General features: G+C 38.6%; 3 protein-coding genes across 5 annotated transcripts in view; 2 read left to right on the forward strand and 1 right to left on the reverse strand.

The window, feature by feature from the left end:
• Positions 1 to 2,353, reverse strand: part of CLEC1B (C-type lectin domain family 1 member B) — a 37,994-nt gene extending 35,641 nt beyond the window's left edge. Inside the window, exon 1 of the mRNA XM_055095377.2 lies at positions 2,270 to 2,353. The gene's annotated coding sequence lies outside the window, so the exon portion shown is untranslated. The remainder of the gene's footprint in view (positions 1 to 2,269) is intronic.
• On the forward strand, positions 43 to 17,358 carry LOC103783469 (C-type lectin domain family 1 member B-like). Its single transcript, XM_055095465.1, is given in 6 exon segments — positions 43 to 108; positions 2,279 to 2,407; positions 13,134 to 13,346; positions 14,936 to 15,011; positions 15,014 to 15,041; positions 17,214 to 17,358. Coding segments are annotated over 6 exon segments (657 nt in total).
• Positions 2,404 to 20,565, forward strand: part of CLEC9A (C-type lectin domain containing 9A) — a 35,190-nt gene continuing 17,028 nt past the window's right edge. For all 3 annotated transcript variants that reach the window (XM_055095378.1, XM_034935341.2, XM_055095379.3), the window contains exons 1-2: positions 2,404 to 2,698; positions 13,192 to 13,346. The gene's annotated coding sequence lies outside the window, so the exon portion shown is untranslated. The remainder of the gene's footprint in view (positions 2,699 to 13,191; positions 13,347 to 20,565) is intronic.

Here is a 20,565-nt window from a genome sequence, read left to right on the forward strand (position 1 = left end):
AGCATACTTTTCATTTACCTAGACTGAAAATTTGATTCCCTAATGAAACGTGCTCTCCTAAAACTTTCCAAAGTATTGCATTTGATTGTCAGAATTGTCAGAAGGCAGGTGAGTTGTTGTGTAAACCTTAACTTTATACAATAACAATGTATCCACCTTAGAACAATTATAAATTCAAGATACGATGTATTTTTAAAATTATTCTCTTTTTTGGTTTATATTTTATTTTCTTCTTCTTGTACACTATTATTTCCCTAGATTCTCTTTTCCAGAATGATGTGTTAGATTTGGAATTCAATAATGAAAGACAAAAATAAGTATTTAAATGAGGAAGTATATATTTCCTCTGTCTCTTTTTGTTATCCTATTCAATATACAAAACCAGGCTGTGTGATCTAAATCAAGTTTCTTATCCTCTAAAGCCTAGGTTTCATATCTAAAAATTAGGAACGATATTACCAGACTTGTAAGGCTGTTGTTTGCACACAAAGGAAGAATTAAATGTGATCATTTATAGACTCGCCTGAGAGCATAGTATTTTATTATTAGGTACTCAATAATTTTTTTAACTTATCCTTACCTTCTCACCTCACCTCTGTAAATTTTAACAAAAGACAGGAGACCTGCATATTTACCAATTCCTTATTCTCTATATTGAGTAAGGTAGAAATTTTAGAGATCCTCTAAAAATTTTTATCCTTGCTGTCTTGCCATGTTATGGATTCCTGAATTATTTTATATTACTGGTCTTTTGCTCCATTGCCACCTTTCAGGACAGGGCTTACATCCATTATCTGAAAAGCCAGACGTATATATTAATTATCTTGATTTCTTTATATTAAATATGGACCATTTAATGCAATGTTTGAGTTAGTCTTACAAATATCTCATTTCCTCCCATGTTCACAATAGCCAAAATATGAAAACAACCTAAATGTTCATTTCATTGATGAACAAGTGGATAAAGAAAACATAGTGTGTGTGTGTGTGTGTGTGTGTGTGTGTGTGTGTATATATATATATATATATATATACACACAAGAAAAAACTTTCCACAAGAACCTCCATGTCCTCATTTAGAATTTAATTTTTTACCTCACACACCTCTTTTTTTTTTTTTTTTTACATCCACTTGACACCTTTCTGGGGTAATAGGTATGTTGTACCTGAATTCCACTCTCCCTCAAAATATCTGTCTCAAATTTGTATATACATTAGTAGGTATCAATCAGGAAGGTCTCCCCCAACCCATTCAATAGGCCCTGCCACAAAATTTGAAAAGTTTAAAAAATTCAGAGCCCTGCTTATGTACATGGGTGTACATTTTTGCAGACTAAAATCCCCTGTGCCCTACCTACTAATCAATCTTCCCCCTTCCTATCAATCTTCCTCTTCCCCTGAATCATTGGTCACAACTGATCTCTTTGTTTTCTTTCTCTTGGCTTTTCTCGAATGTCATATAGCTAGGATAATATGATAGCTTTTCAAACTGGCTTCTTTCATGTAGTAATATGCATTTAAGATTCCTCCATGTTTTTCATAGTTTGACATTTCATTTTATTGTCGAATGATACTCCATTGTATGAATGTACCACAGTTTGTTTATCCACTCATCTTTTGAAAGACATCATAATTACTTCTAATGTTTGGCAATTATGAATAAAGCTCCTGTGAAAATGTGTGTGCCAGTTTTTGTGTGTGTTGGGAGCAAGCCCCCCAAAATCCGGCCATAAACTGGCCCCAAAACTGGCCATAAACAAAACCTCTGCAGCACTGTGACATGTTCATGATGGCCCTAACACCCATGCTGGAAGGTGGTGGGTTTACGGGAATGAGGGCAAGGAGCACCTGGCCCGCCCAGGGTGGAAAACCACTTAAAGACATTCTTAAGCCACAAGCAATACCATGAGCAATTTATGCCTTAAGGGCATGTTCCCGCTGCAGTTAACTAGCCCAACCTATTTCTTTAATTCGGCCCATCCCTTTGTTTCCCATAAGGGATACTTTTAGTTAATCTAATATCTACAGAAACAATGCTAATGACTGGCTTGCTGCTAATAAATACGTGGGTAAATCTCTGTTGGGGGCTCTCGGCTGTAAAGGCTGTGAGACCCCTCATTTCCCACTTCACACCTCTATATTTCTGTGTGTGTCTTTAATTCCTCTAGCACCTCTGGGTTAGGGTCTCCCCAACCGAGCTGGTCTCAGCAGTGTGTACAGGTTTTCCACTTTCTATGGTTCCTAGATTGTATGTTAATACTATACTTACCTCTATAAGAAACTGTCAAGTTTACCGGGCCGCGAGGGTGCAGGCTGCGGAGACAGTGTGGTCCCGCGCCCCGAGGGCCGCAGCAGCTCATCCGGCAGCTCCCGCCCCTACAACCTGGAAGGGGCGGGACTTCCGTTTGTACCCGGCTGTGGCGATCTGTGGTGAAGTTGAAATGCTTTTCTGCTAGACTGGCAACATGTTTTGATTCTTCTCAAATAACTCGCAAGCTCTTGTGAAGCACAACGGCCTACCTTGTCCTGAAGAAAACATACTCTAAGGCCCACAGATGATTAAACACAGCCATTTATGTGACAATAGCATTTTTATTTTTCTTATCAAGATCTGGGTATTTGATCCACACAATGGTAAAGATTCCCATGTTAGCCAAGATCTAAATGATTCAAACTGATGATACTCTCTGCAGAAGAGGTAAGAACCACTGGCAGTAGGGTGGAAGGTATGTCATTACAGATGATGCTGACAGAGAAGGTCATCTGAACCTACTTTATAAGAAAGGCATGATTAAAGGAGAAAGGGGAAAGGGCATTCTAGGTTAGGAAAGATTCTGAAGAAATGTAAAATAATATGAGGGTGTGAGCTGATATATTTAAGAAATGATGAATGATATGTGGGAGTATGTATCATCTGCAGAGATGGATGAGGGAAGATGCAAGTGGAGGGGAAGGCTGGGGCTGCTGGTGGAAAGACATAAGTGTATTTCAAAGGCCTGATGCTGCAGGCAGTAGACAGCCTCTGTAAACCAGGTAGCTTCCTTACTCTTGCTCCTACTGATCCCTCAGTCTAAAATGCCCTCTGCAGTTTCTCTTTAGAGATAGAGAGGGAAAGGGAGTCAAACACGAAATCTCCAGGAGGCCCTCCCTGGTTATTTCTTACTCCTCTGTTGATTTCCTTTAATCTGTGAAGTGTCTTCTAACTCGTGGCCTGAGGCTTTACTGACTCTGCTGACTCATTGTCTGGTGCTACTGATTGTGCTAATGGTCTTCGAGATTGTGTCCAGTGCCCCCCACCATTTTGGGAAGAAATTGGCTTTAGTTTTTACTCAGATTGAAATTTTATTTAGAAACGGGAGTAGCAAGGCCAGGTGCAGTTAGTTACACCTGTAATCCCAGCATTTTGGAAGGCCAAGGTGGGAGGATTGCTTGAAGCCAGGAGGTTGAGAAATGGGAGTAGCAACCAATGTCAGTAGAAGAAACAGCATATAATAACAGGATGTGATAAATCTCAAGAAAAGTTATGCACAAATTACTATGGCAGCAGGAATGAGTGAGCTGCCCGATGCTGTCAGTGAAGGCTTTGAGGGCTGGGAAGGATTGGCAGGGTTACAGGAGACAAACAAATGCTACAAATAACATTCCAAGTAGAAGGGGAAGTGAGGGTAGGGAAAGGAATGCAGACAAGGCTGAGCCTTGTTTGGAGAGCTAAGTTCAGTGTTGCAGATGCTCAATGTCATACCTTAGGAGGGAATTGCAAATTCAAACAACAATGAGAAACCACTGTATACTATTTGAATGACTAAAATCCAAAATACTCACAACATCCAATGCTAGCAAGGATGTGGAGCAACAGGAGCATTCATTCACCGCTGGTGAGAGGTAAAAAGGCATAGCCACTTTGGAAGACAGTGTGGCAGTTTCTTACAGAGCTAAGTATAATATTAACATACAATCTAGCAACCATAGACGCAGGACAAGAACTCGGGCAAAGACGCCACAGCCACAAAGGTTTCTGAACAGAAAATCAACATCCCAAAGATCCCGTAACGTAATCTATGCTCAATCTCCATCTGTATATTAAAATCCATCCACCTACCTCCTTAGGGATTTCTTTCTTTTTTTTTTTTTTGAGACGGAGTCTCGCTCTGTCGCCCAGGCTGGAGTGCAGTGGCGCAATCTCGGCTCACTGCAATCTCCGCCTCCCGGGTTCACGCCATTCTTCTGCCTCAGCCTCTCGAGTAGCTGGGACTACAGGCGCCCGCCACCACGCCTGGCTAATTTTTTTTTATTTTTAGTAGAGATGGGGTTTCACCGTGTTAGCCAGGATGGTCTCGATCTCCTAACCTCGTGATCCACCCGCCTCGGCCTCCCAAAGTGCTGGGATTACAGGTGTAAGCCACTGCGCCGGCCAATAGGGATTTCAAGCTTGTAATTTTCTTTCTTTTGTTCGCTCTGGCACTATCAATTTCTTTTAATCTCCACTTGTTCACTCACCTTCATCTCCCAATATGGTATAATATTTCCTATGTTAAAAACAAGCAAAAGCCATCTTTTGTTTACCATGCCCCCATACACACGATTCTAATTTTATTATATTTCTTCTTAACATTTCTCCAATTTTCTTAACGACAAAAAGGTTCAAAAGTCTCTCTGTGCTTACTGTTTCATCCTACTTTTCCTTTATGTTAATTAGGCTTTTTCCTTCACTATGTCTATGAAGACACTCCTGTCAAAGTCACCATTAACCTCCATATGAACACATCTAATGGCTAGTTCTCAGAATTCATCTCACGCACCAGATAAGCATTCAAAAAAAAAAACTGATTATTCCCTTTTCATAACATACTTTCTTTTCTAAAATACAGTGTTCCCTAGGACACCGTTCTCTTCGTTTTTCTTTTGCTTAACTCACAACCCAGTCCTCCCTCAGATTTGGATTCCTCCTTAAATTAATTTAAAATGTTGTTGTGTCCCAGAATTCAGTTCTTGGTCCTCTTGTTTTTTTTTTTTAATTCATCCTGGGATGAACTAAATTGGATAGTACCCATAGAATGGCCAGAATGGGAATTAATCTCTTGTAACTTCATCACTTAATAGCCATACATTGATAATGTCCAAAATTATATTTCCATACCATTGCTTGATCTCCAGAACCACATATCTGACTGGATTCTTGGCATATTGACTTTGATATAGTATAGGATTTTTTAACTTAACACATCAAAAAATGAGTGACTCTTCCCAATGAGTTTCTCCATCTCGATAAATGAATATTCCATACCTACGGTTCCTCCGCCAAAAACTTGGAATCACCTTTGACTTTTCTTGCTGCTCTCACATGAATTAAACATATCAGAAAATATTGTTCACCTTGGAAAATATGGAAACACAGTTATTCATTATGGAAGTATTGTTGATTGAGAATACCTTAAAAGAACTGATGAGTTAACATGATAGGAGGATTCATTCTCACTCTGTTCTTTAACAGTCTTTCCATTCTCACATCTTATGCCTATTTCAGAGGACACTTTTAAAGTGGGGCCTAAATTGGATAGTACCCAGAGAATGGCCAGAATGACAATTAATTCAGAATTATTTACAAAAAAAGAAATAGGGAAAAATGAAGATGAAAGCCAGAGTTATCAAAGGCATAAGGGAAACAAAAATAAACTAAAAGCAGAAGAAAAATAAATGGCCACAAGGAGGAGACAGAGGATGGATATAGGATGGAATTTATTTTTAAATGTATTAATATAGTCACCCAATTAGGTGAGTATGCCTGACCAGGATAATAAAATGTCCGAATTAAAATGAAGCACTGTGAAGACAGGCTGATTGATTCAAATCCTGGATCAACACTTACTTGCCCTGTGGCTTTTGGCAAGTTACTGAGCCTCTGTGCTTTATTTTTCTTAGCAGTAAATTTGTCATAAGTTTAATGCCTACCACAAATGTAACTGATAAAAGCATATAGAAAGAGCAATAAATGGCAGCTGTCATAGTGGAAGTAAGTTTGGATTATTCTGGATTATCTTAAAAAAAGGAAGAAAGCTGGGACATTGCCCAAGCACTGACAGTGAAGCTTAAACAAACCAATTCTCATGAGCACAACCAGGGTCTGCCTCCAGCCTGTCTGGAAGAACTCGATTATATCACTTTTCTTCATTTGTAGCACTTTTCATGATGTAAAATTATGTTGATCTTTGCTTTTGATGTAAAATTATGTTGATCTTTGCTTTCTATGTTTCTTTACTATCTGTGCTCCCCACCCTTTACTATAATACAAGCTCATTGCTTGTATGATTCATTAACGATTAGTCCCCAGAAAATAGAAACATGCCTGGGACTTCCACAGTGATCAATAAACATATGAAATGGGAAAAGTTCTCTTGTCCCCCTAGCAGAGTGTGCAATGGAGGTATGGCTCGCTTCTTCAGTGCCCCGCTACTCAGACCTCTAGGGGAGGGGCAGGCTATGGGGCTCCGGCCCCACAGCAGTGTCTAGGAGTAAATGTTTGTATCTGAAGCCCCAGTGGGCGTGTGTTACAGGGTGCTCTTTTAGTTTAGCCGTCCATGGGTGGCTTGTGTTAGTCAGCTCAATTAGACCCCTACCTTATAGCAAGGACAGAGGCTTTCTGCATCCCAGGGTTCTTACCTTGGTGTACTGGAAGAATCAGATCACACGTGGGCTTGGAGAATGAGTGCAAGGTTTTAGTGAAAGGAAGTAGCTCTCAGCGGATGGTGGAGCCAAAAGGGTGATGGTTTTCCCCTGGAGTCTGGCCACTCAGTGGCCCAGGCTCTCCTCTGATTGTCCCGGCCAAACTCTGCCTTGTTTCACCAGTTGGTGGCCTGCCAATATGCTCTTGACGTCCAGCCACTTGTGTCTTGTTCCATTGATGACTACTCTCAATGTCCAGCCACTTATGTGTCTGCCTGCTAGGGTCTTGGGGGTTTTATAGGCACAGGATGGGGACATGCGGGCCAGGATGGTCTTGGGAAATGCAACATCTGGGCATGAAGGCAGGAGTGCCTGTCCTCATCTAGGTCGGTGGGCAAAGGCCCGGGGGTGGAGCCCTCGCCAGGGATCCGCCTTTCTCTATCCAGCACTTCTCTGCCCCACTTCTGTATCACATATGTTCAAATAAATGATTAATTAATTGCCCTTGCCATGAAATTTTGTAGTAATTTTAAAGGAAAGTGCAATGGCAAATATACTTAACATACTACGAATCCTCAATTCAAATATACTTGATCAGACCACTTTCCCTCAATCAATCGCACTATTTCCCATAATCGCACTGAGCAGATTAGATGATAGTACATTTTTGTTGTTGTTATTGTTTTGTTTTTGAGACAGGGTCTGGCTCTGTCACCCAGGCTGGACTGCAGTGGCAAGATCCACGATCTCAGCTCATTGCAACCTCTGCCTCTTCGGCTCAGGTGATCCTGCCACCTCAGCCTCCCACGCAGTGGAACTACAGGCGTGCGCCACCACACCCAGCTAATTTTTTAAACCATGGGTTTCACCATGTTGCACAAGGTGATCTCAAGCTCCGGGGCTCAAGCAATCCTCCCACCTTAGCCTCCAAAAGTATTGGGATTACAGGAGTTAGCCACCATGCCCGGTGCCTGGTACTGCTTTTTACAAGAAGTATACTTATTCAAACTCCCAGTTTTTATTAAGATGTTTGCCCTGCCTGATAAACATTGCCTTCTTCTTTTTCTTCTTAGGCAATATTTACCTTTCCTTCAAATATCAATGCAAATCTTAATTAATCCAACTGATTATCATTCATTCTTATTTAATTTTTACTTACATGTTTGGTGTGCAAATGCCTGATAAACTTTGTGATAGGACTGCAGTCTGACACATTTTTCCCTTCATTTTCACTACTGTTTGTCACAAATGTTCTGCCATAATTTTGGTCTGATAGTTATTAGTTGTTTGGTGTATTAACTTTTAATAAAGCTCATTCCACTTTGAAATCCACATGTTTAAGCTTTCTGTAAATGAAGGAGAAAATATTAACTATACTTTTCTATGACAGGAAATCTTACCCCTTTACAAATTAAATAGCATTTAGTATTTGTGTGAAAGCCTGGTAAGTCAAAGGCGAACCAACAATTGTAATGAAGAGGGCTGAGAGAGAGGACTGAATATCACTAATAGAAGCACCTGAGGCTTTAGCTTAAAGGTGGTAAGAAGTCTGTGAAAAGCTATGACCAATTACAAAATACTTCTTTTGTTTCTGTCTGCAGTCATAACACCCACAGTAGTCAACATCTTATTGCCCTTCTCTTTTACACATCCACAGGCCATCCCTGTATATTAATCAGTCTTATCTACAATGTTATACATTCCACTAATTTCAATTCTTACTGCATGTACTCCTTGTCATTGTTATCTTAGTATCTTTTACTCATTCTTCAGCTATACACATAGATAATAGAGTCTATGAAAGACATCAAAATGTAGTAGAAAGAATTTACAAAGTGGGTAGATGCTACTAGGTACCACTTTTTACAAGAAATACCATGATTTAAAAAGTCCCCCAAATTTCTTAAACTTCTCTTCCCATGATCAAAATCAGGATGATAATGCCCATCATACATATATGCATTCATTCATTCAACAAATACGTATTGGGTAACACAGGAAATCCTCACTTAACATCATCAATAGATTCTTAGAAGCTGCGTAGAAACAAGGTAGAACCAAACCAACCAGCATATTTCCGGTCACAACAACATCACCTACCTTGTAAATAAAGACTCAGAACACTTCTAAGAGTAAACATTAAAACAAATGTGAACTACACCTATTACGTACATTCAGAAAAGATGAATGAAAACAAGATAATTATATACCCAATTTTTAGTAAATCAGTGGGTGTCGGTGGTCATAGTAGTAGGTAAAATCAAGGAATAGATGTTTGCAAAGTAAAAATTGACAGAAGCACCTTCTAAACCATGCAGTTCAACAATACACAATCAGGAATAGGGCGGGCTCACTGAGCGCTTTCGAACTGCATTGCTTATTTACCTGCATTTGTATAATTATTGGCTATTTTACAAATTCTTATTTTACAATAATTTGTATTCATTCATTCATTCATTTTCCCACATACTTATTTCAGCTCCGTGTCTCAGGTGGCCAGAGACCATTCAGGCAGCTCAGGGCCAAGGAGGGCACTGACTATGAAGAGGCCACCGACTATGAAGAGGCCACCATCCCATCGCAGGGCACACACACACACCCGCACTCACTCACACTGGGACCATGTAGACACGCCAATTCACCTAACGTTCACATTTTGGGACGTGGGAGGAAACTGGAGGACCCAGGAAAAACCCATGCAAACACGGGGAGACCGTGCAAACTCCACACAGTGGCCCCAGCTGGGAAGCAATTTTTTTTCTCAACATCGTTATAACAAAACAACCTTACACAAAAGGATATTACTCAAGAACCTGCTTTAACTGCATGTCAGTCACTATTTTAGAGCCATGGGACATTTTCTTCTGGGGTTAAAGGACAAAAATTTTATTATCAAAGGTAACTCCATGTGTGTTGGATAGTGATCAGCGTTATGGAAAAGAGTGAAGCAAGGAAGAGGGACAAGAACGTGGGCTGGTGTGTAGTTGAGTGGGGAAGATGTTTTAAATGTTAAAAAAGAAAGTTCACATAGCCTAAGAATTAGTGAAGGAAGGGTTAAGAGTCCCTTTTGGCTAAAACAAAAGTTACAAGAACAGAAGCTGTGGTAGGTGAATGGTAAGTGACTGGATTTACCCAGCTTACGACTGGGAACCACTGAATATTTTAACTGAGATAAAAAACTCAGTGACAAAAATGGGTTTGGGATTTTAATTTTTTTTAATTTGTAGTACTTTTAAATAATTCAGCATTTCTTGGAAGTGAGTTTTTTATTATTAAGAATTGGTTTTTGGTAAAAATATTTGAATCATACTAAGTTTTTGTTTCCAAAATCAGGTACTGTCTTTTTTGTTTGTTTGTTTATTCTTCACCTCATTCTCAAAATAATTTGAAGAGTGTAGAGAAAGAAATTTTAGAATGGAAGATCATTTTAAGTGAATTGACAAAGAATTCAGAGTGAAGGAGATAGCAGGGAGAAAAAAAAATATGTACAAGCTATGCCAAAAGGCGTGTTAGTAAACAAAATATCTGCCACTACAACCCACATAGTTACTATATTGAGAAGTCTAACATTCTGCTAATTAGAGAAAAAAAAGAAATCAGGTCATTTATAAAGTAAAAGACTACTACTTAATTGGAAAAAGGGAAGCTTTACTGCTCATGGGGGTTTAACAACAACAAAAAAATACTTCCATAAAGCTATATAAGAGCTACTCTAATGGCAAAATAGACAATATCCTCCCCAATATTCCTACAATAAACACATCAGCTAGCTTTGTATGGCTGTTCTTATAACTACTTTCAATGCAAGCTAAAATAACTTAAAAGCTCATTTCATAAAGTTAAATGTGTGTGTGTGATTCTCCAGTTGCTGTTTATTAAAGTAGTTATAGGATGGGTGGGCATAAAACAAAACGAAACAAAAAATGCAAACACATCAGGCCTTAACAGAGAGTAATATTTTAGCTTGGAGAGGTAAAGTCCATTGGGGATGAGAATGGATGTGTGGTATGGGGGTGGGCCATGCCTATTGTTGATGATCATCAGGAGAACACAGGTGAGAACTGCCAGCAAAGCTCTTTCTATTACTTGGAGGACCCTGAGAAGGCAGGGGCAGGGGCAGGGGTGAGCCTTCCCCATAGCTAACCCATACTGCCTGCTCCTTGATGTTTTTATTATATGCCTACAATTGGCCCTGCTTCCTCCTCCTGGTAGTGTGTGATGGCTTTGATTCTGCTGATCCTGTGCATGGGGATGGTTGTCGGGCTGGTGGCTCTGGGGATTTGGTGTAAGTGTTGACTCTGCCAAAGATTTGATTGGAGGAAGGCAATACCGAAGGGTCATGGCATATCCCACTAAGCTTCTCAATGGTCACTATTTGTCTGTTTGTCACTATCCAATTGTCCTATACATAGCTGCCAAGATACTCTCAATAAAGGAGAACACTGACCTTTCCTTGTGATCAAAATAGCTAAGTTTTTTATTAATTAAAAGTATTTTTAAGAATTTACTACTGGCTTTTAAGAACTCCTCAGTGTGGATCCAAACTATTTTTAAAAACTATTTTGTCCCTCTTCCTATCTTGCATATCCTAAGAATCAGCCAAAATGGAGTTTTTCAATTTCATATGTAAATCCTATGTTCCCCTGTCTGAAATCTTTCTCATTCTATTCTCTCTACCTAAAATTTGCATCATCCCACTTTGTTTACTAAAATATTGTGCTTTTTTCCTCCAGGAAATCTCACAGTCCTCCAATGGCACATTGTAGTCTGCGTCGCTATTGCTTGTTTGTATATTTGTTGATTTTTCATGAGATATTTTAGAATCTTTCATTTATCATCTTTTATTTCTTCGTTATTTACCTAATTATCACAAGTACTTTATCTATTTATTTATTTATTTATTTATTTGAAACAAAGTTCCGCTCTTTCACCCAGGCTGGAGTGCAGAGGTGCTATTTTGGCTCACTGCAACCTCTACCTCCCAGGTCTGAGAGATTCTCATGCCTTAGCCTCCCGAGTAGCTGGCATTACAGGTGTGCACCACCACGGCTGGCTAAGTTGTGTATTTTTAGTAGAGACAAAGTTTCGCCACGTTGGCCAGGCTGGTCTCGAACTCCTGGCCTCAAGTGATGTGCCAGCCTCGGCCTCTCAAAGTTCTGGGATTATAGGCATGAGTCACCTTGCCCAGTCTTATCACAAGTACTTTAACCATAACAAGAAATTAGTATGCATTTTAAAATAAATGAATAGTTTGGCATCACACAAGGAACAGAAAATGAGTTCCTTCACCTCTCTGAACTCAGCTGAGAATCTTGTATTCAAGAAAATGTCAACAACCACTTTGGGCATGTTATTGATCTAGGGATCTTTTTTATTTGTGATTGTCTCCTTCAAACAGTTCACTTATTAACCCTCAGGTGTCAGTTTTGTGTATTTTTAAATTTGTTCTTTATAGCCCCTTCACTCTTTTCAACACTGATTTAATCACGTGTATCTAGTAAACTCTTCATACATTGGCAATTTTTTTTTTTTTTTTGAGATGGAGTCTTGCTCTGTCGCCCAGGCTGGAGTGCAGTGGCGCCATCTCGGCTCACTGTAAGTTCCGCCTCCCAGGTTCACGCCATTCTCCTGCCTCAGCCTCCCGAGTAGCGGGGACTACAGGCGCCTGCCACCACGCCCGGCTAATTTTTTGTATTTTTAGTAGAGATGGGGTTTTACCGTATTAGCCAGGATGGTCTCCATCTCCTTACCTCATGATCCGCCCGCCTCAGCGTCCCAAAGTGCTGGGATTACAGGCATGAGCCACCACACCCGGCCTATTGGCAATTTTAATGAAATGAAAATTCAACAAAAAATATTTGCATCATTCCTATAATTCTGATTACAAAATGTTATTATTTATTTTTTACATCTAGCTGTCATGCAGCAAAATTACCTACAAGTTGAGAATGAAAATCTCTCAGGAACTCTGCAACAATTAGCAAATCACTTCTGCCAATATGTAATAAAACAATCAGAACAAAAGGGCGGCTGGGTGTGGTGGCTCACGCCTGTAATCCCAGCATTTTTGGAGGCCGACACGGGTGGATCCTCTGAGGTTAGGAGTTCGAGACCAGCCAGGACAACATGGTGAAACCCTGTCTCTACTAAAAATACAAAAAAAATTAGCCAGACAGGGTGGTGGGTGCCTGTAATCCCAGCTACTCGGGAGGGTGAGGCAGGAGAATCACTTAAACCTGGGAGGTGAAGGTTGCAGTGAGCCAAGATCGTGCCACTGCACTCCAGCCAGAGCCACAGAGTGAGACTCAGTCAAAAACAACAACAACAAAAACAAAAAACAAACAAAAAAAAACACAGAAGGGCACTTTTAGTAGGTATTGTTTTTTTAACGTCTTCATTTCTCCAACCCCTGGAGCATTTCTCTGATGGTAACTGAAGGGAGTCTTGGGATCTGCAGAATACATGGAATGTAGGGAAAATGTAATTCCAATTTAAAAACAACAACAACATTCCTGTGCTTGGTTTCTCCAGGTGACTATAAACGCAGCCCCTGTGATGCCAACTGGAGATATTATGGAGATAGCTGCTATGGGTTCTTCAAACACAACTTGACATGGAAAGAGAGTGAGCAGTACTGCACTGACATGAAGGCTACTCTCCTGAAGACTGACAACCAGAACATTCTGGTAAGAAGATTCTTATGTCAAATATTTTGGAGGCAAAGGAGAAAACTCTCAAATGTAACATTTGGCCTTTTTTGTTTTTTACATTTTTCTTAACATCTTTCAGTTTGTACTAATCTAAGAACTTTATGAAACCTAGTAAGAATTACAGAACCCAAATATTCAATCCAGTCATAATATTCTACAACATTGCTAGAGTTGATCTGTCAAATTGACTTGTCCCTTCCTGACAGCTCAGGTACATAGTGGGTCACACATGAAGAGTCAGCCCAGTGATGTTCTTGATCATTTGTGTCCTGTGTTGTTCTAACTTGCTGCACTGCCCACTTACTGTTTTTGTGGGCTCAGACTCATACAGGAGATATCCAGTTAAATTAATTAGCTTTTCTTTCCACTCCAACAAAATAAGAGAATTTCCTAAAATCTCAGCTCTATTACAAAAAGATTAATTGAAGACATATATGTATATCCTGAATTTGTATTACTCTAGGCTGGTGCCAGTTTAAAGATTTATAACTAAAAGTGGTCATGCAATTTTTTTGAGAAAATAGAAAGGTATAGTTGAATTTCAAGTAGAATTTATCTGTCAGGTTCTGTAGGGAAGTATATAATGTTGATATATTCTAAAGAAAAGATTAGGAGGAGTAAGAGAAAGGTTACTAGTGGCTTAAGCTTTTAGAAATAAGCAGTCAAATGTGACTGTCACACAATATCTCCTGTGGAATGCCATTCTGATCTTTCATATCTGTCAAGAACCTCAAGTCACTTCCTATTTGCCAACAATGCATTCTCACTTGTTATTCTGGGAGGTGTGAGAGTATATAAACATTTGTCCTCCATTTAATTTTCCTACTCATATATTGCTTGATTTATCTATTCCTTCATTAATTCAACAAATATGTGCTGAAACTATTCCAGGACTTGGACCTATGCAGTTAATAAAACAGAAAAAATAATCCTTAAGCTCAAGGAGCATAGATTTTAGTTGAAGCAACAGCCAAGAAGCCAAACAAATGACATACTATACAGTATAGTAGGTAGTGATTATTGCTAACTAGAGAAAAGTAAACCAGGAAAGGTAGATGTATGTTATTAATAAATGCCTTTGAGAAAGACATTATGTACTCCTTTACTCAACTAAAACAAATTAATACTTCTATAGGGAACTATAGGCAAGCTAAGCAATAAAACCAAACCATGTAGAGTTTTAAACCTAAGGAATATAAAGCTCACCAATAATGTATTTCTTTGTGTTTTCTTTCTCTGTTTACATTTATTCCTTTGAGTCATGTTTGGTAGTCTGAGAGTATAATCCTCAATTGATTGAAGATATAAATATATGTTATAAACACATAGGAACATTAGAATATCAGCTATTTTGTGTACAATTTTACCTGCATCCTACAAGCTTTTTTAAGTTCTAAGACAAGTGAAATTGGCACAGATTCAAATATCAAATAAAATACATTGATATAGACATGTAATCCAACTTTTTTTTTTGTCCAGGGTCTTATCATAAAGCTTTGTCTTTATGTCATTATCAACAGCTGTGGAGGGATTCTGACCATTGTGTTTATTTATGTTTACAATAGGAATACATCAAAGCCAAGACTGGTTTAATTCATTGGGTCAGATTATCCCACCAGAACTCTAATGAGGTCTGTAAGTGGGAGATGGCTCAGTTCTCTAAAAAAATATGTAAGTCCCCGACACTCAGAATAGAAAGTAATACTAGAAACTTATTCTTGAGATCCGCTTTCATCTCAGTCCAAGTCACTTAATAATTGAAATGTGTCTCTATAACCTACTATGGGTTATATAATCAGCAGCTGAGTCACTTACTCCCTACTTCAAACAAGAGAGCACTGGTCATAAGACAATTCTACCTTCCCCTCTCCCATTCTTAAACTCTTTATCTAAGCCACAACCCATTTTTATACCTGATATTATTCCCATTCATTTCTATATTAATCTTTACCATGGAACAGTGTGTGTGTGTGTGTGTGTGTGTGTGTGTGTGTGTGTGTGTGTTTAAATTGCTCTGATCCTCTGCATATATATGTATATATATATAGAGAGAGAGAGAGAGACGGAGTCTCGCTCTATCACCAGGCTGGAGTGCAGTGGTGCGATCTTGGCTCAATGCAACCTCCACCTCCTGGGTTCAAGTGAGTCTCATGCCTCAGCCTCCTGAGCAGCTGGGATTACAGGCACGCGCCACCACACCAGCTAATTTTTGTATTTTTAGTAGAGATGGGGTTTCAGCATCTTGGCCAGAATGGTCTCCATCTCCTAACCTCATGATCCGCCTGCCTCAGCCTCCCAAAGTGCTGGCATTACAGGCATAAGCCACCGCACCTGGCCCTCTCCATATATTTTTAAAACAAAATTTCATCCTTATTTTGTTACAGTTGAAAGTTGTAAACTTGAGAGTCTTTTGACTTTTCGGTGGCATTTTGCCTACTCTTCTATCCTTCAAGTCTCCAAGAATTAGATACATTGGGGTTCACAAGATAATTCCAATGTCCATTAGTGAAGTTCTATCCTTCTACACATGATGCAGGCAAATGGGCTGTTAGCACCAGGTTGTGAACTTTTGTCACTTCGTATGTGGTTTTCCAATGTCCAGTCTCAACATCTTTTGTCCATCCTATATATCAAAACTGCAGTCTCTCTCCAATTAAAATGTAAACGGATAACCAAATCTTGTACAATACGATCATTACTTACACCATTAATTATTTAATAAATATTTAGGAAGTATTTACTATAGGTAGGATCTCAGGATACTACAGCTGCAACTCTTCACAGACCATGGGCTTTATCTCCTATTACTTGCTGCCTCATTCACAATATTGCAGACAAATTAGTGGGGTTTTTTTTATTCTTCCAACAAATCAAACTCGTTTTTTTATCTCAAGACTTTTGCATTTGCTATTTTCTTCTCCTAGAATGCTCTGCCTCCACAACTCCATGACTGTTTCCTTCTTGTGAATCAAGTCTCTATTTAAACATCACTTCTTCAATGAGGCTAAGTCTAATTACCCAAACTAAATTAGCTTCCCTTCAGCCCACATCCACACAGTCTACCACTGTTTTGTTTCTTTGTAACTTTACCACTGTCAGAAATTTTCTTGTCTATTTGTGGGCTTCTTACTGGCATCACCCCACTGAAATGGAAGTTCCCCAACAGGAAAGCCCTTGGCTTTCTTGCCTTTCTGTACCAGTCTATCCTCAGCCCATAGAACAACTTTGTCACATAGTTATGTAGATATATGCCAAATAAACTAATAAATACATATTCCTTGTCCTCTCGTGATAAACGGTCTAGAAGAGAATAAAGATAAGTTAACAGCCATTACAATACAGCATGCTGTCTTAGATCATCTATCCTGTAACATAAATCCTCAGCTCAAAAATATTGAATCAACTCACTTTTCCATGAACCTATTCCCATCCATTGCAGATACTTGTCCTGTCCATCTCCTGTCTCCTGTCCCATCCATTGCAGCTCTTTGTCCTGTTCATCTAAATCCTGCGCTTCCATCAATACCAAACTAAAGTCTGATCTTGTAGATAAAGCCTTTTCCCATTATTTCAGAGCTATCTCAATCTCTTCTTTGGGGCTCCTATTGTACTAGTGTTCCCTTGCTCCTTAATCTTATGCTACATAAAACTGCTACTGAGCTTTTCAGATATACATACCTTGTACTACCAAGCAGGTTGGGAGCTACTCAACAATGAGAAACTTTTTTTTTTTCCTGTTTTCCCCAGTCTCCATTTTGTGCATCAAAATACTATACACAGAGTTTGATTGTTGATTGTTTCCTTAGTTTTTGAAGGAATTTATTCCACCTTTCCCATTCACAGGTTTGGGCTTCCTGAAGATGGAAAAGGAAATATGAATTGTGCCTATTTTCATAATCAGAAAAGGCACTCTACCTTCTGTGAGAACAAACATTATTTAATGTGTGAGAGGAAAGCTGGCATGGCCAAGGTGGACCAGCTACCTTAATGCAAGGAAAGGGGCAGGATATCACAGATAAGGGCTTTATTGCCCAATACAAGTTCTGAATGAAGAAATCAATAGCCATAAATTGGTTATTTCTTCCTTTCTTCCTTTGATGTCATTTTTAGTATTATCTTCACTACCAGAATCACTTACCTACTCCCTTCTTTGAATATCCAGAACCCAACATGTAAATTGATCACTTGCTTCTCAATCATTCTACTTTCCCTTAATTTTCTTTCTTCTTGTCTAATTTCTAATTACCTGAATATAATATGATTTACTGCATCTTCATATATACACATATAAAATTAAAATCAGGACAATATAGATTAGTGCTTAATTAAGTTGGGCAAAATATCAAAGCTTAAAATGTGTGCAGAATATCTAAGTTTGAAAGATAGCGTGACCTAACAAAAAGAATACTAAACTTGGAATCGGTAGAATAATTTAGATAATGTCACTTAAAGTACAATCATGAACAAGTCACATAGATTTTTTAACTTCCATTTTCTCATACTTGAAATAGGAATAATACATCCTCCATTTATACCTCACAGTTCTACAACTTAAAATAAAACTTTGTAGTGTTAACTATACCAGAAACTTTACAAAAACAGGCACTGTGACTTTTCCATTTACTATTGTATTACCATCGCCAACCCCAGATCCTGGCTTACAGGAAACAGAGAGACATTACACAAATACAATTACTATTCCAAGTTCATTTCTGGTTAGACTCAACAGCAGTAATTTTTTGTGCAAAAGAAGGAAAAGAAAGTTTGTAAGAAAGCTCATGGGGTTTGTAAAATGAATAAATGCTTCTCAACAAGGCCCAGAGGCTACTACACAGAAGGACAAGTTAAAATGCTTTATTTAGGTCTTTTCCTAACAGCTCTATGCTTGCTTCTTGCTGAATAACTCAGCAAGTATTTATAGAATACATGGAAAGGCACCGTTTCACAGGATAATAGGCAAAAATTGCATTTCTTTCCCACAGCTTCCCTTCTTTAACTAGTGAATACAATTTATAAACATGATTCTCAAGCATCTCAACTGAGATGTTGGTTAAAACATGGAGATGTTCAAACACAAATGCTGACGTTACTCAGTGGGAAGGCTGAGGACACACAGAGACGTGGGTTTTTACAAGCACCATGACATAATTCTTGTAGAGGTAGTCTTTAATACAGTTAGAGAAATATCACTACTTCAGAACTTACTCTCTGTATGGCTTTGGATAAGTAATTTAGTGTCTTTAAAACTCTATTTCCTCATCTATGAAATGGGTTTAATATTTTGACCTTGCTCATAAGGTAATTGTAAACCTCATTTAACATGACTATATAAAGTACTGATCAGAATACCAAGCATGTAATACATACTCAATAAGTGGGTGTTACTCTTAAAGCTTTGTGCACCAACACTTAAAGACACTTGAATCTTTATCTTTTTTCTAGACTATCAATAAACAAGCAGATTTGGAGGGCTTAGGAAAAATAACAGAAACACCTCAAATGTTACTTGCTACTTCAAATGTCTAGAGATCTTGGATTTGGAGTGAATGTGTTATTATTTTCTTATTTTTAACTGTTTATTTAGAGAAACCAAATAGGAACTAATAATTCAGAACACTATCCAAAAATTAGCCATAACTTTGGCTTTTGTTTCGTCTCCCAAAAATGGAAAAGCATATGTTCATACATCACTATGGCACACATAAATTTAGAAGGATAGTATTTTAGTGCATGGCAACAATACAATTTAAAAATGCAAGCCAATCAAACTGTGCCTACAAAGATTTTTTTCCTGGTATTCGTATCTAAAGCATCTTACACATGGAATCAAAATAACACAAATGTTAGTAGCACAAATCAGAACACTTCATTCCAAATACTTAATCTTCTACATATTATCTAAGTGAACTTAGCAAAATTCGACTCCTCTGTGTTTCAAATTACAACTAAGTTACAAGCATACCTCAGAAGTATTGTAGACTCAGTTCCAGACCACCACAATAAAGCAATTATTGCAATAAAGTAAGTCACACTAATTATTTGGTTTCCTAATACATATACAAGTTATATTTGCCCTAAACTGTTGCCTGTTGAGTACACAACAGCACTATGTCTACAAATGCACATACTTTAATTTAAAAATACAATACTGTATTGCTAAAAATGCTAACGATTACCTGAGTCTTTAATGAGTGGAAACCTTTTAGCTGGTAGAGGGTCGTGCCTTGACGTTGATGGATGCTGACTGATCAGAGTGGTGGTTGCTGAAGGATGGGGTAGATGCAGATTCGGCTATTTTTAAAATAAGACAACAGTGGGCTGGGCGCAGTGGCTCACGCCCTGTAATCCCAGCACTTTGGGAGGCTGAGGTGGGTGGATCACGAGGTCAGGAGTTGGAGACCATCCTGGCCAACATGGTGAAATCCTGTCTCTACTAAAAATACAAAAATTAGCTGGGCATGGTGGTGCACACATGTAATCCCAGCTACTTGGGAGGCAGAGGTTGCAGTGAGCCGAGATCACGCCACTACACTCCAGTCTGGTGACAGAGTGAGATTCCGAAAAAAAAAAAAAAAAAAAAAAAGACAACAGTGAAGTTTGTGGCATCAATTCATTCTTCCTTTTATGAAATTTTTATCTGTAGCATGAAATCATGTTAAATAGCATTTTACCCATAGTAAACTTCTTTCAAAATTGGAGTCAATCCTCTCAAATCCTGCTACTGCTTTAAAAACTAAGTTTATGCAGTATTTGAAATCCTTTGTTCTTATTTCAACAATGTTCACAGCGTGTTCACCAGGAGTAATGTTTGTCTCAAGAAACCATTTTATTTGCTCATCCATAGGAAGCAGCTCCTCATCTGTTCAAGTTTCCTCGTGAGATTGCATCAACTCAGCCACATCTTCAGCCTCCACTTCCAGTTCTAGTTCTCTTGCTATTTCTAGCACATCTGCAGTTACTTCTGCCACTGAAGTCTTGAACCTCTCAAAGTCATCCATGGGGGTTGGAGTCAACTTCTTCCAAGCGCCTGTTAATGTTGATACTTTGACTCCTTCCATGAATCACAAATCTTCTCAATGACATCTAGAATAGTAAATCCTTTCCAGGTGGTTTTCAATTTACTTTGCTCTGATATATCAGAAGAATCACTATCCATGGCAGTGATAGCCTTATGAAATTTATTTCTTAAAGAATA

This window comes from Pan paniscus, chromosome 10 (assembly GCF_029289425.2).
Source record: "Pan paniscus chromosome 10, NHGRI_mPanPan1-v2.0_pri, whole genome shotgun sequence".
In the NCBI taxonomy this organism is placed as follows: domain Eukaryota; kingdom Metazoa; phylum Chordata; class Mammalia; order Primates; family Hominidae; genus Pan; species Pan paniscus.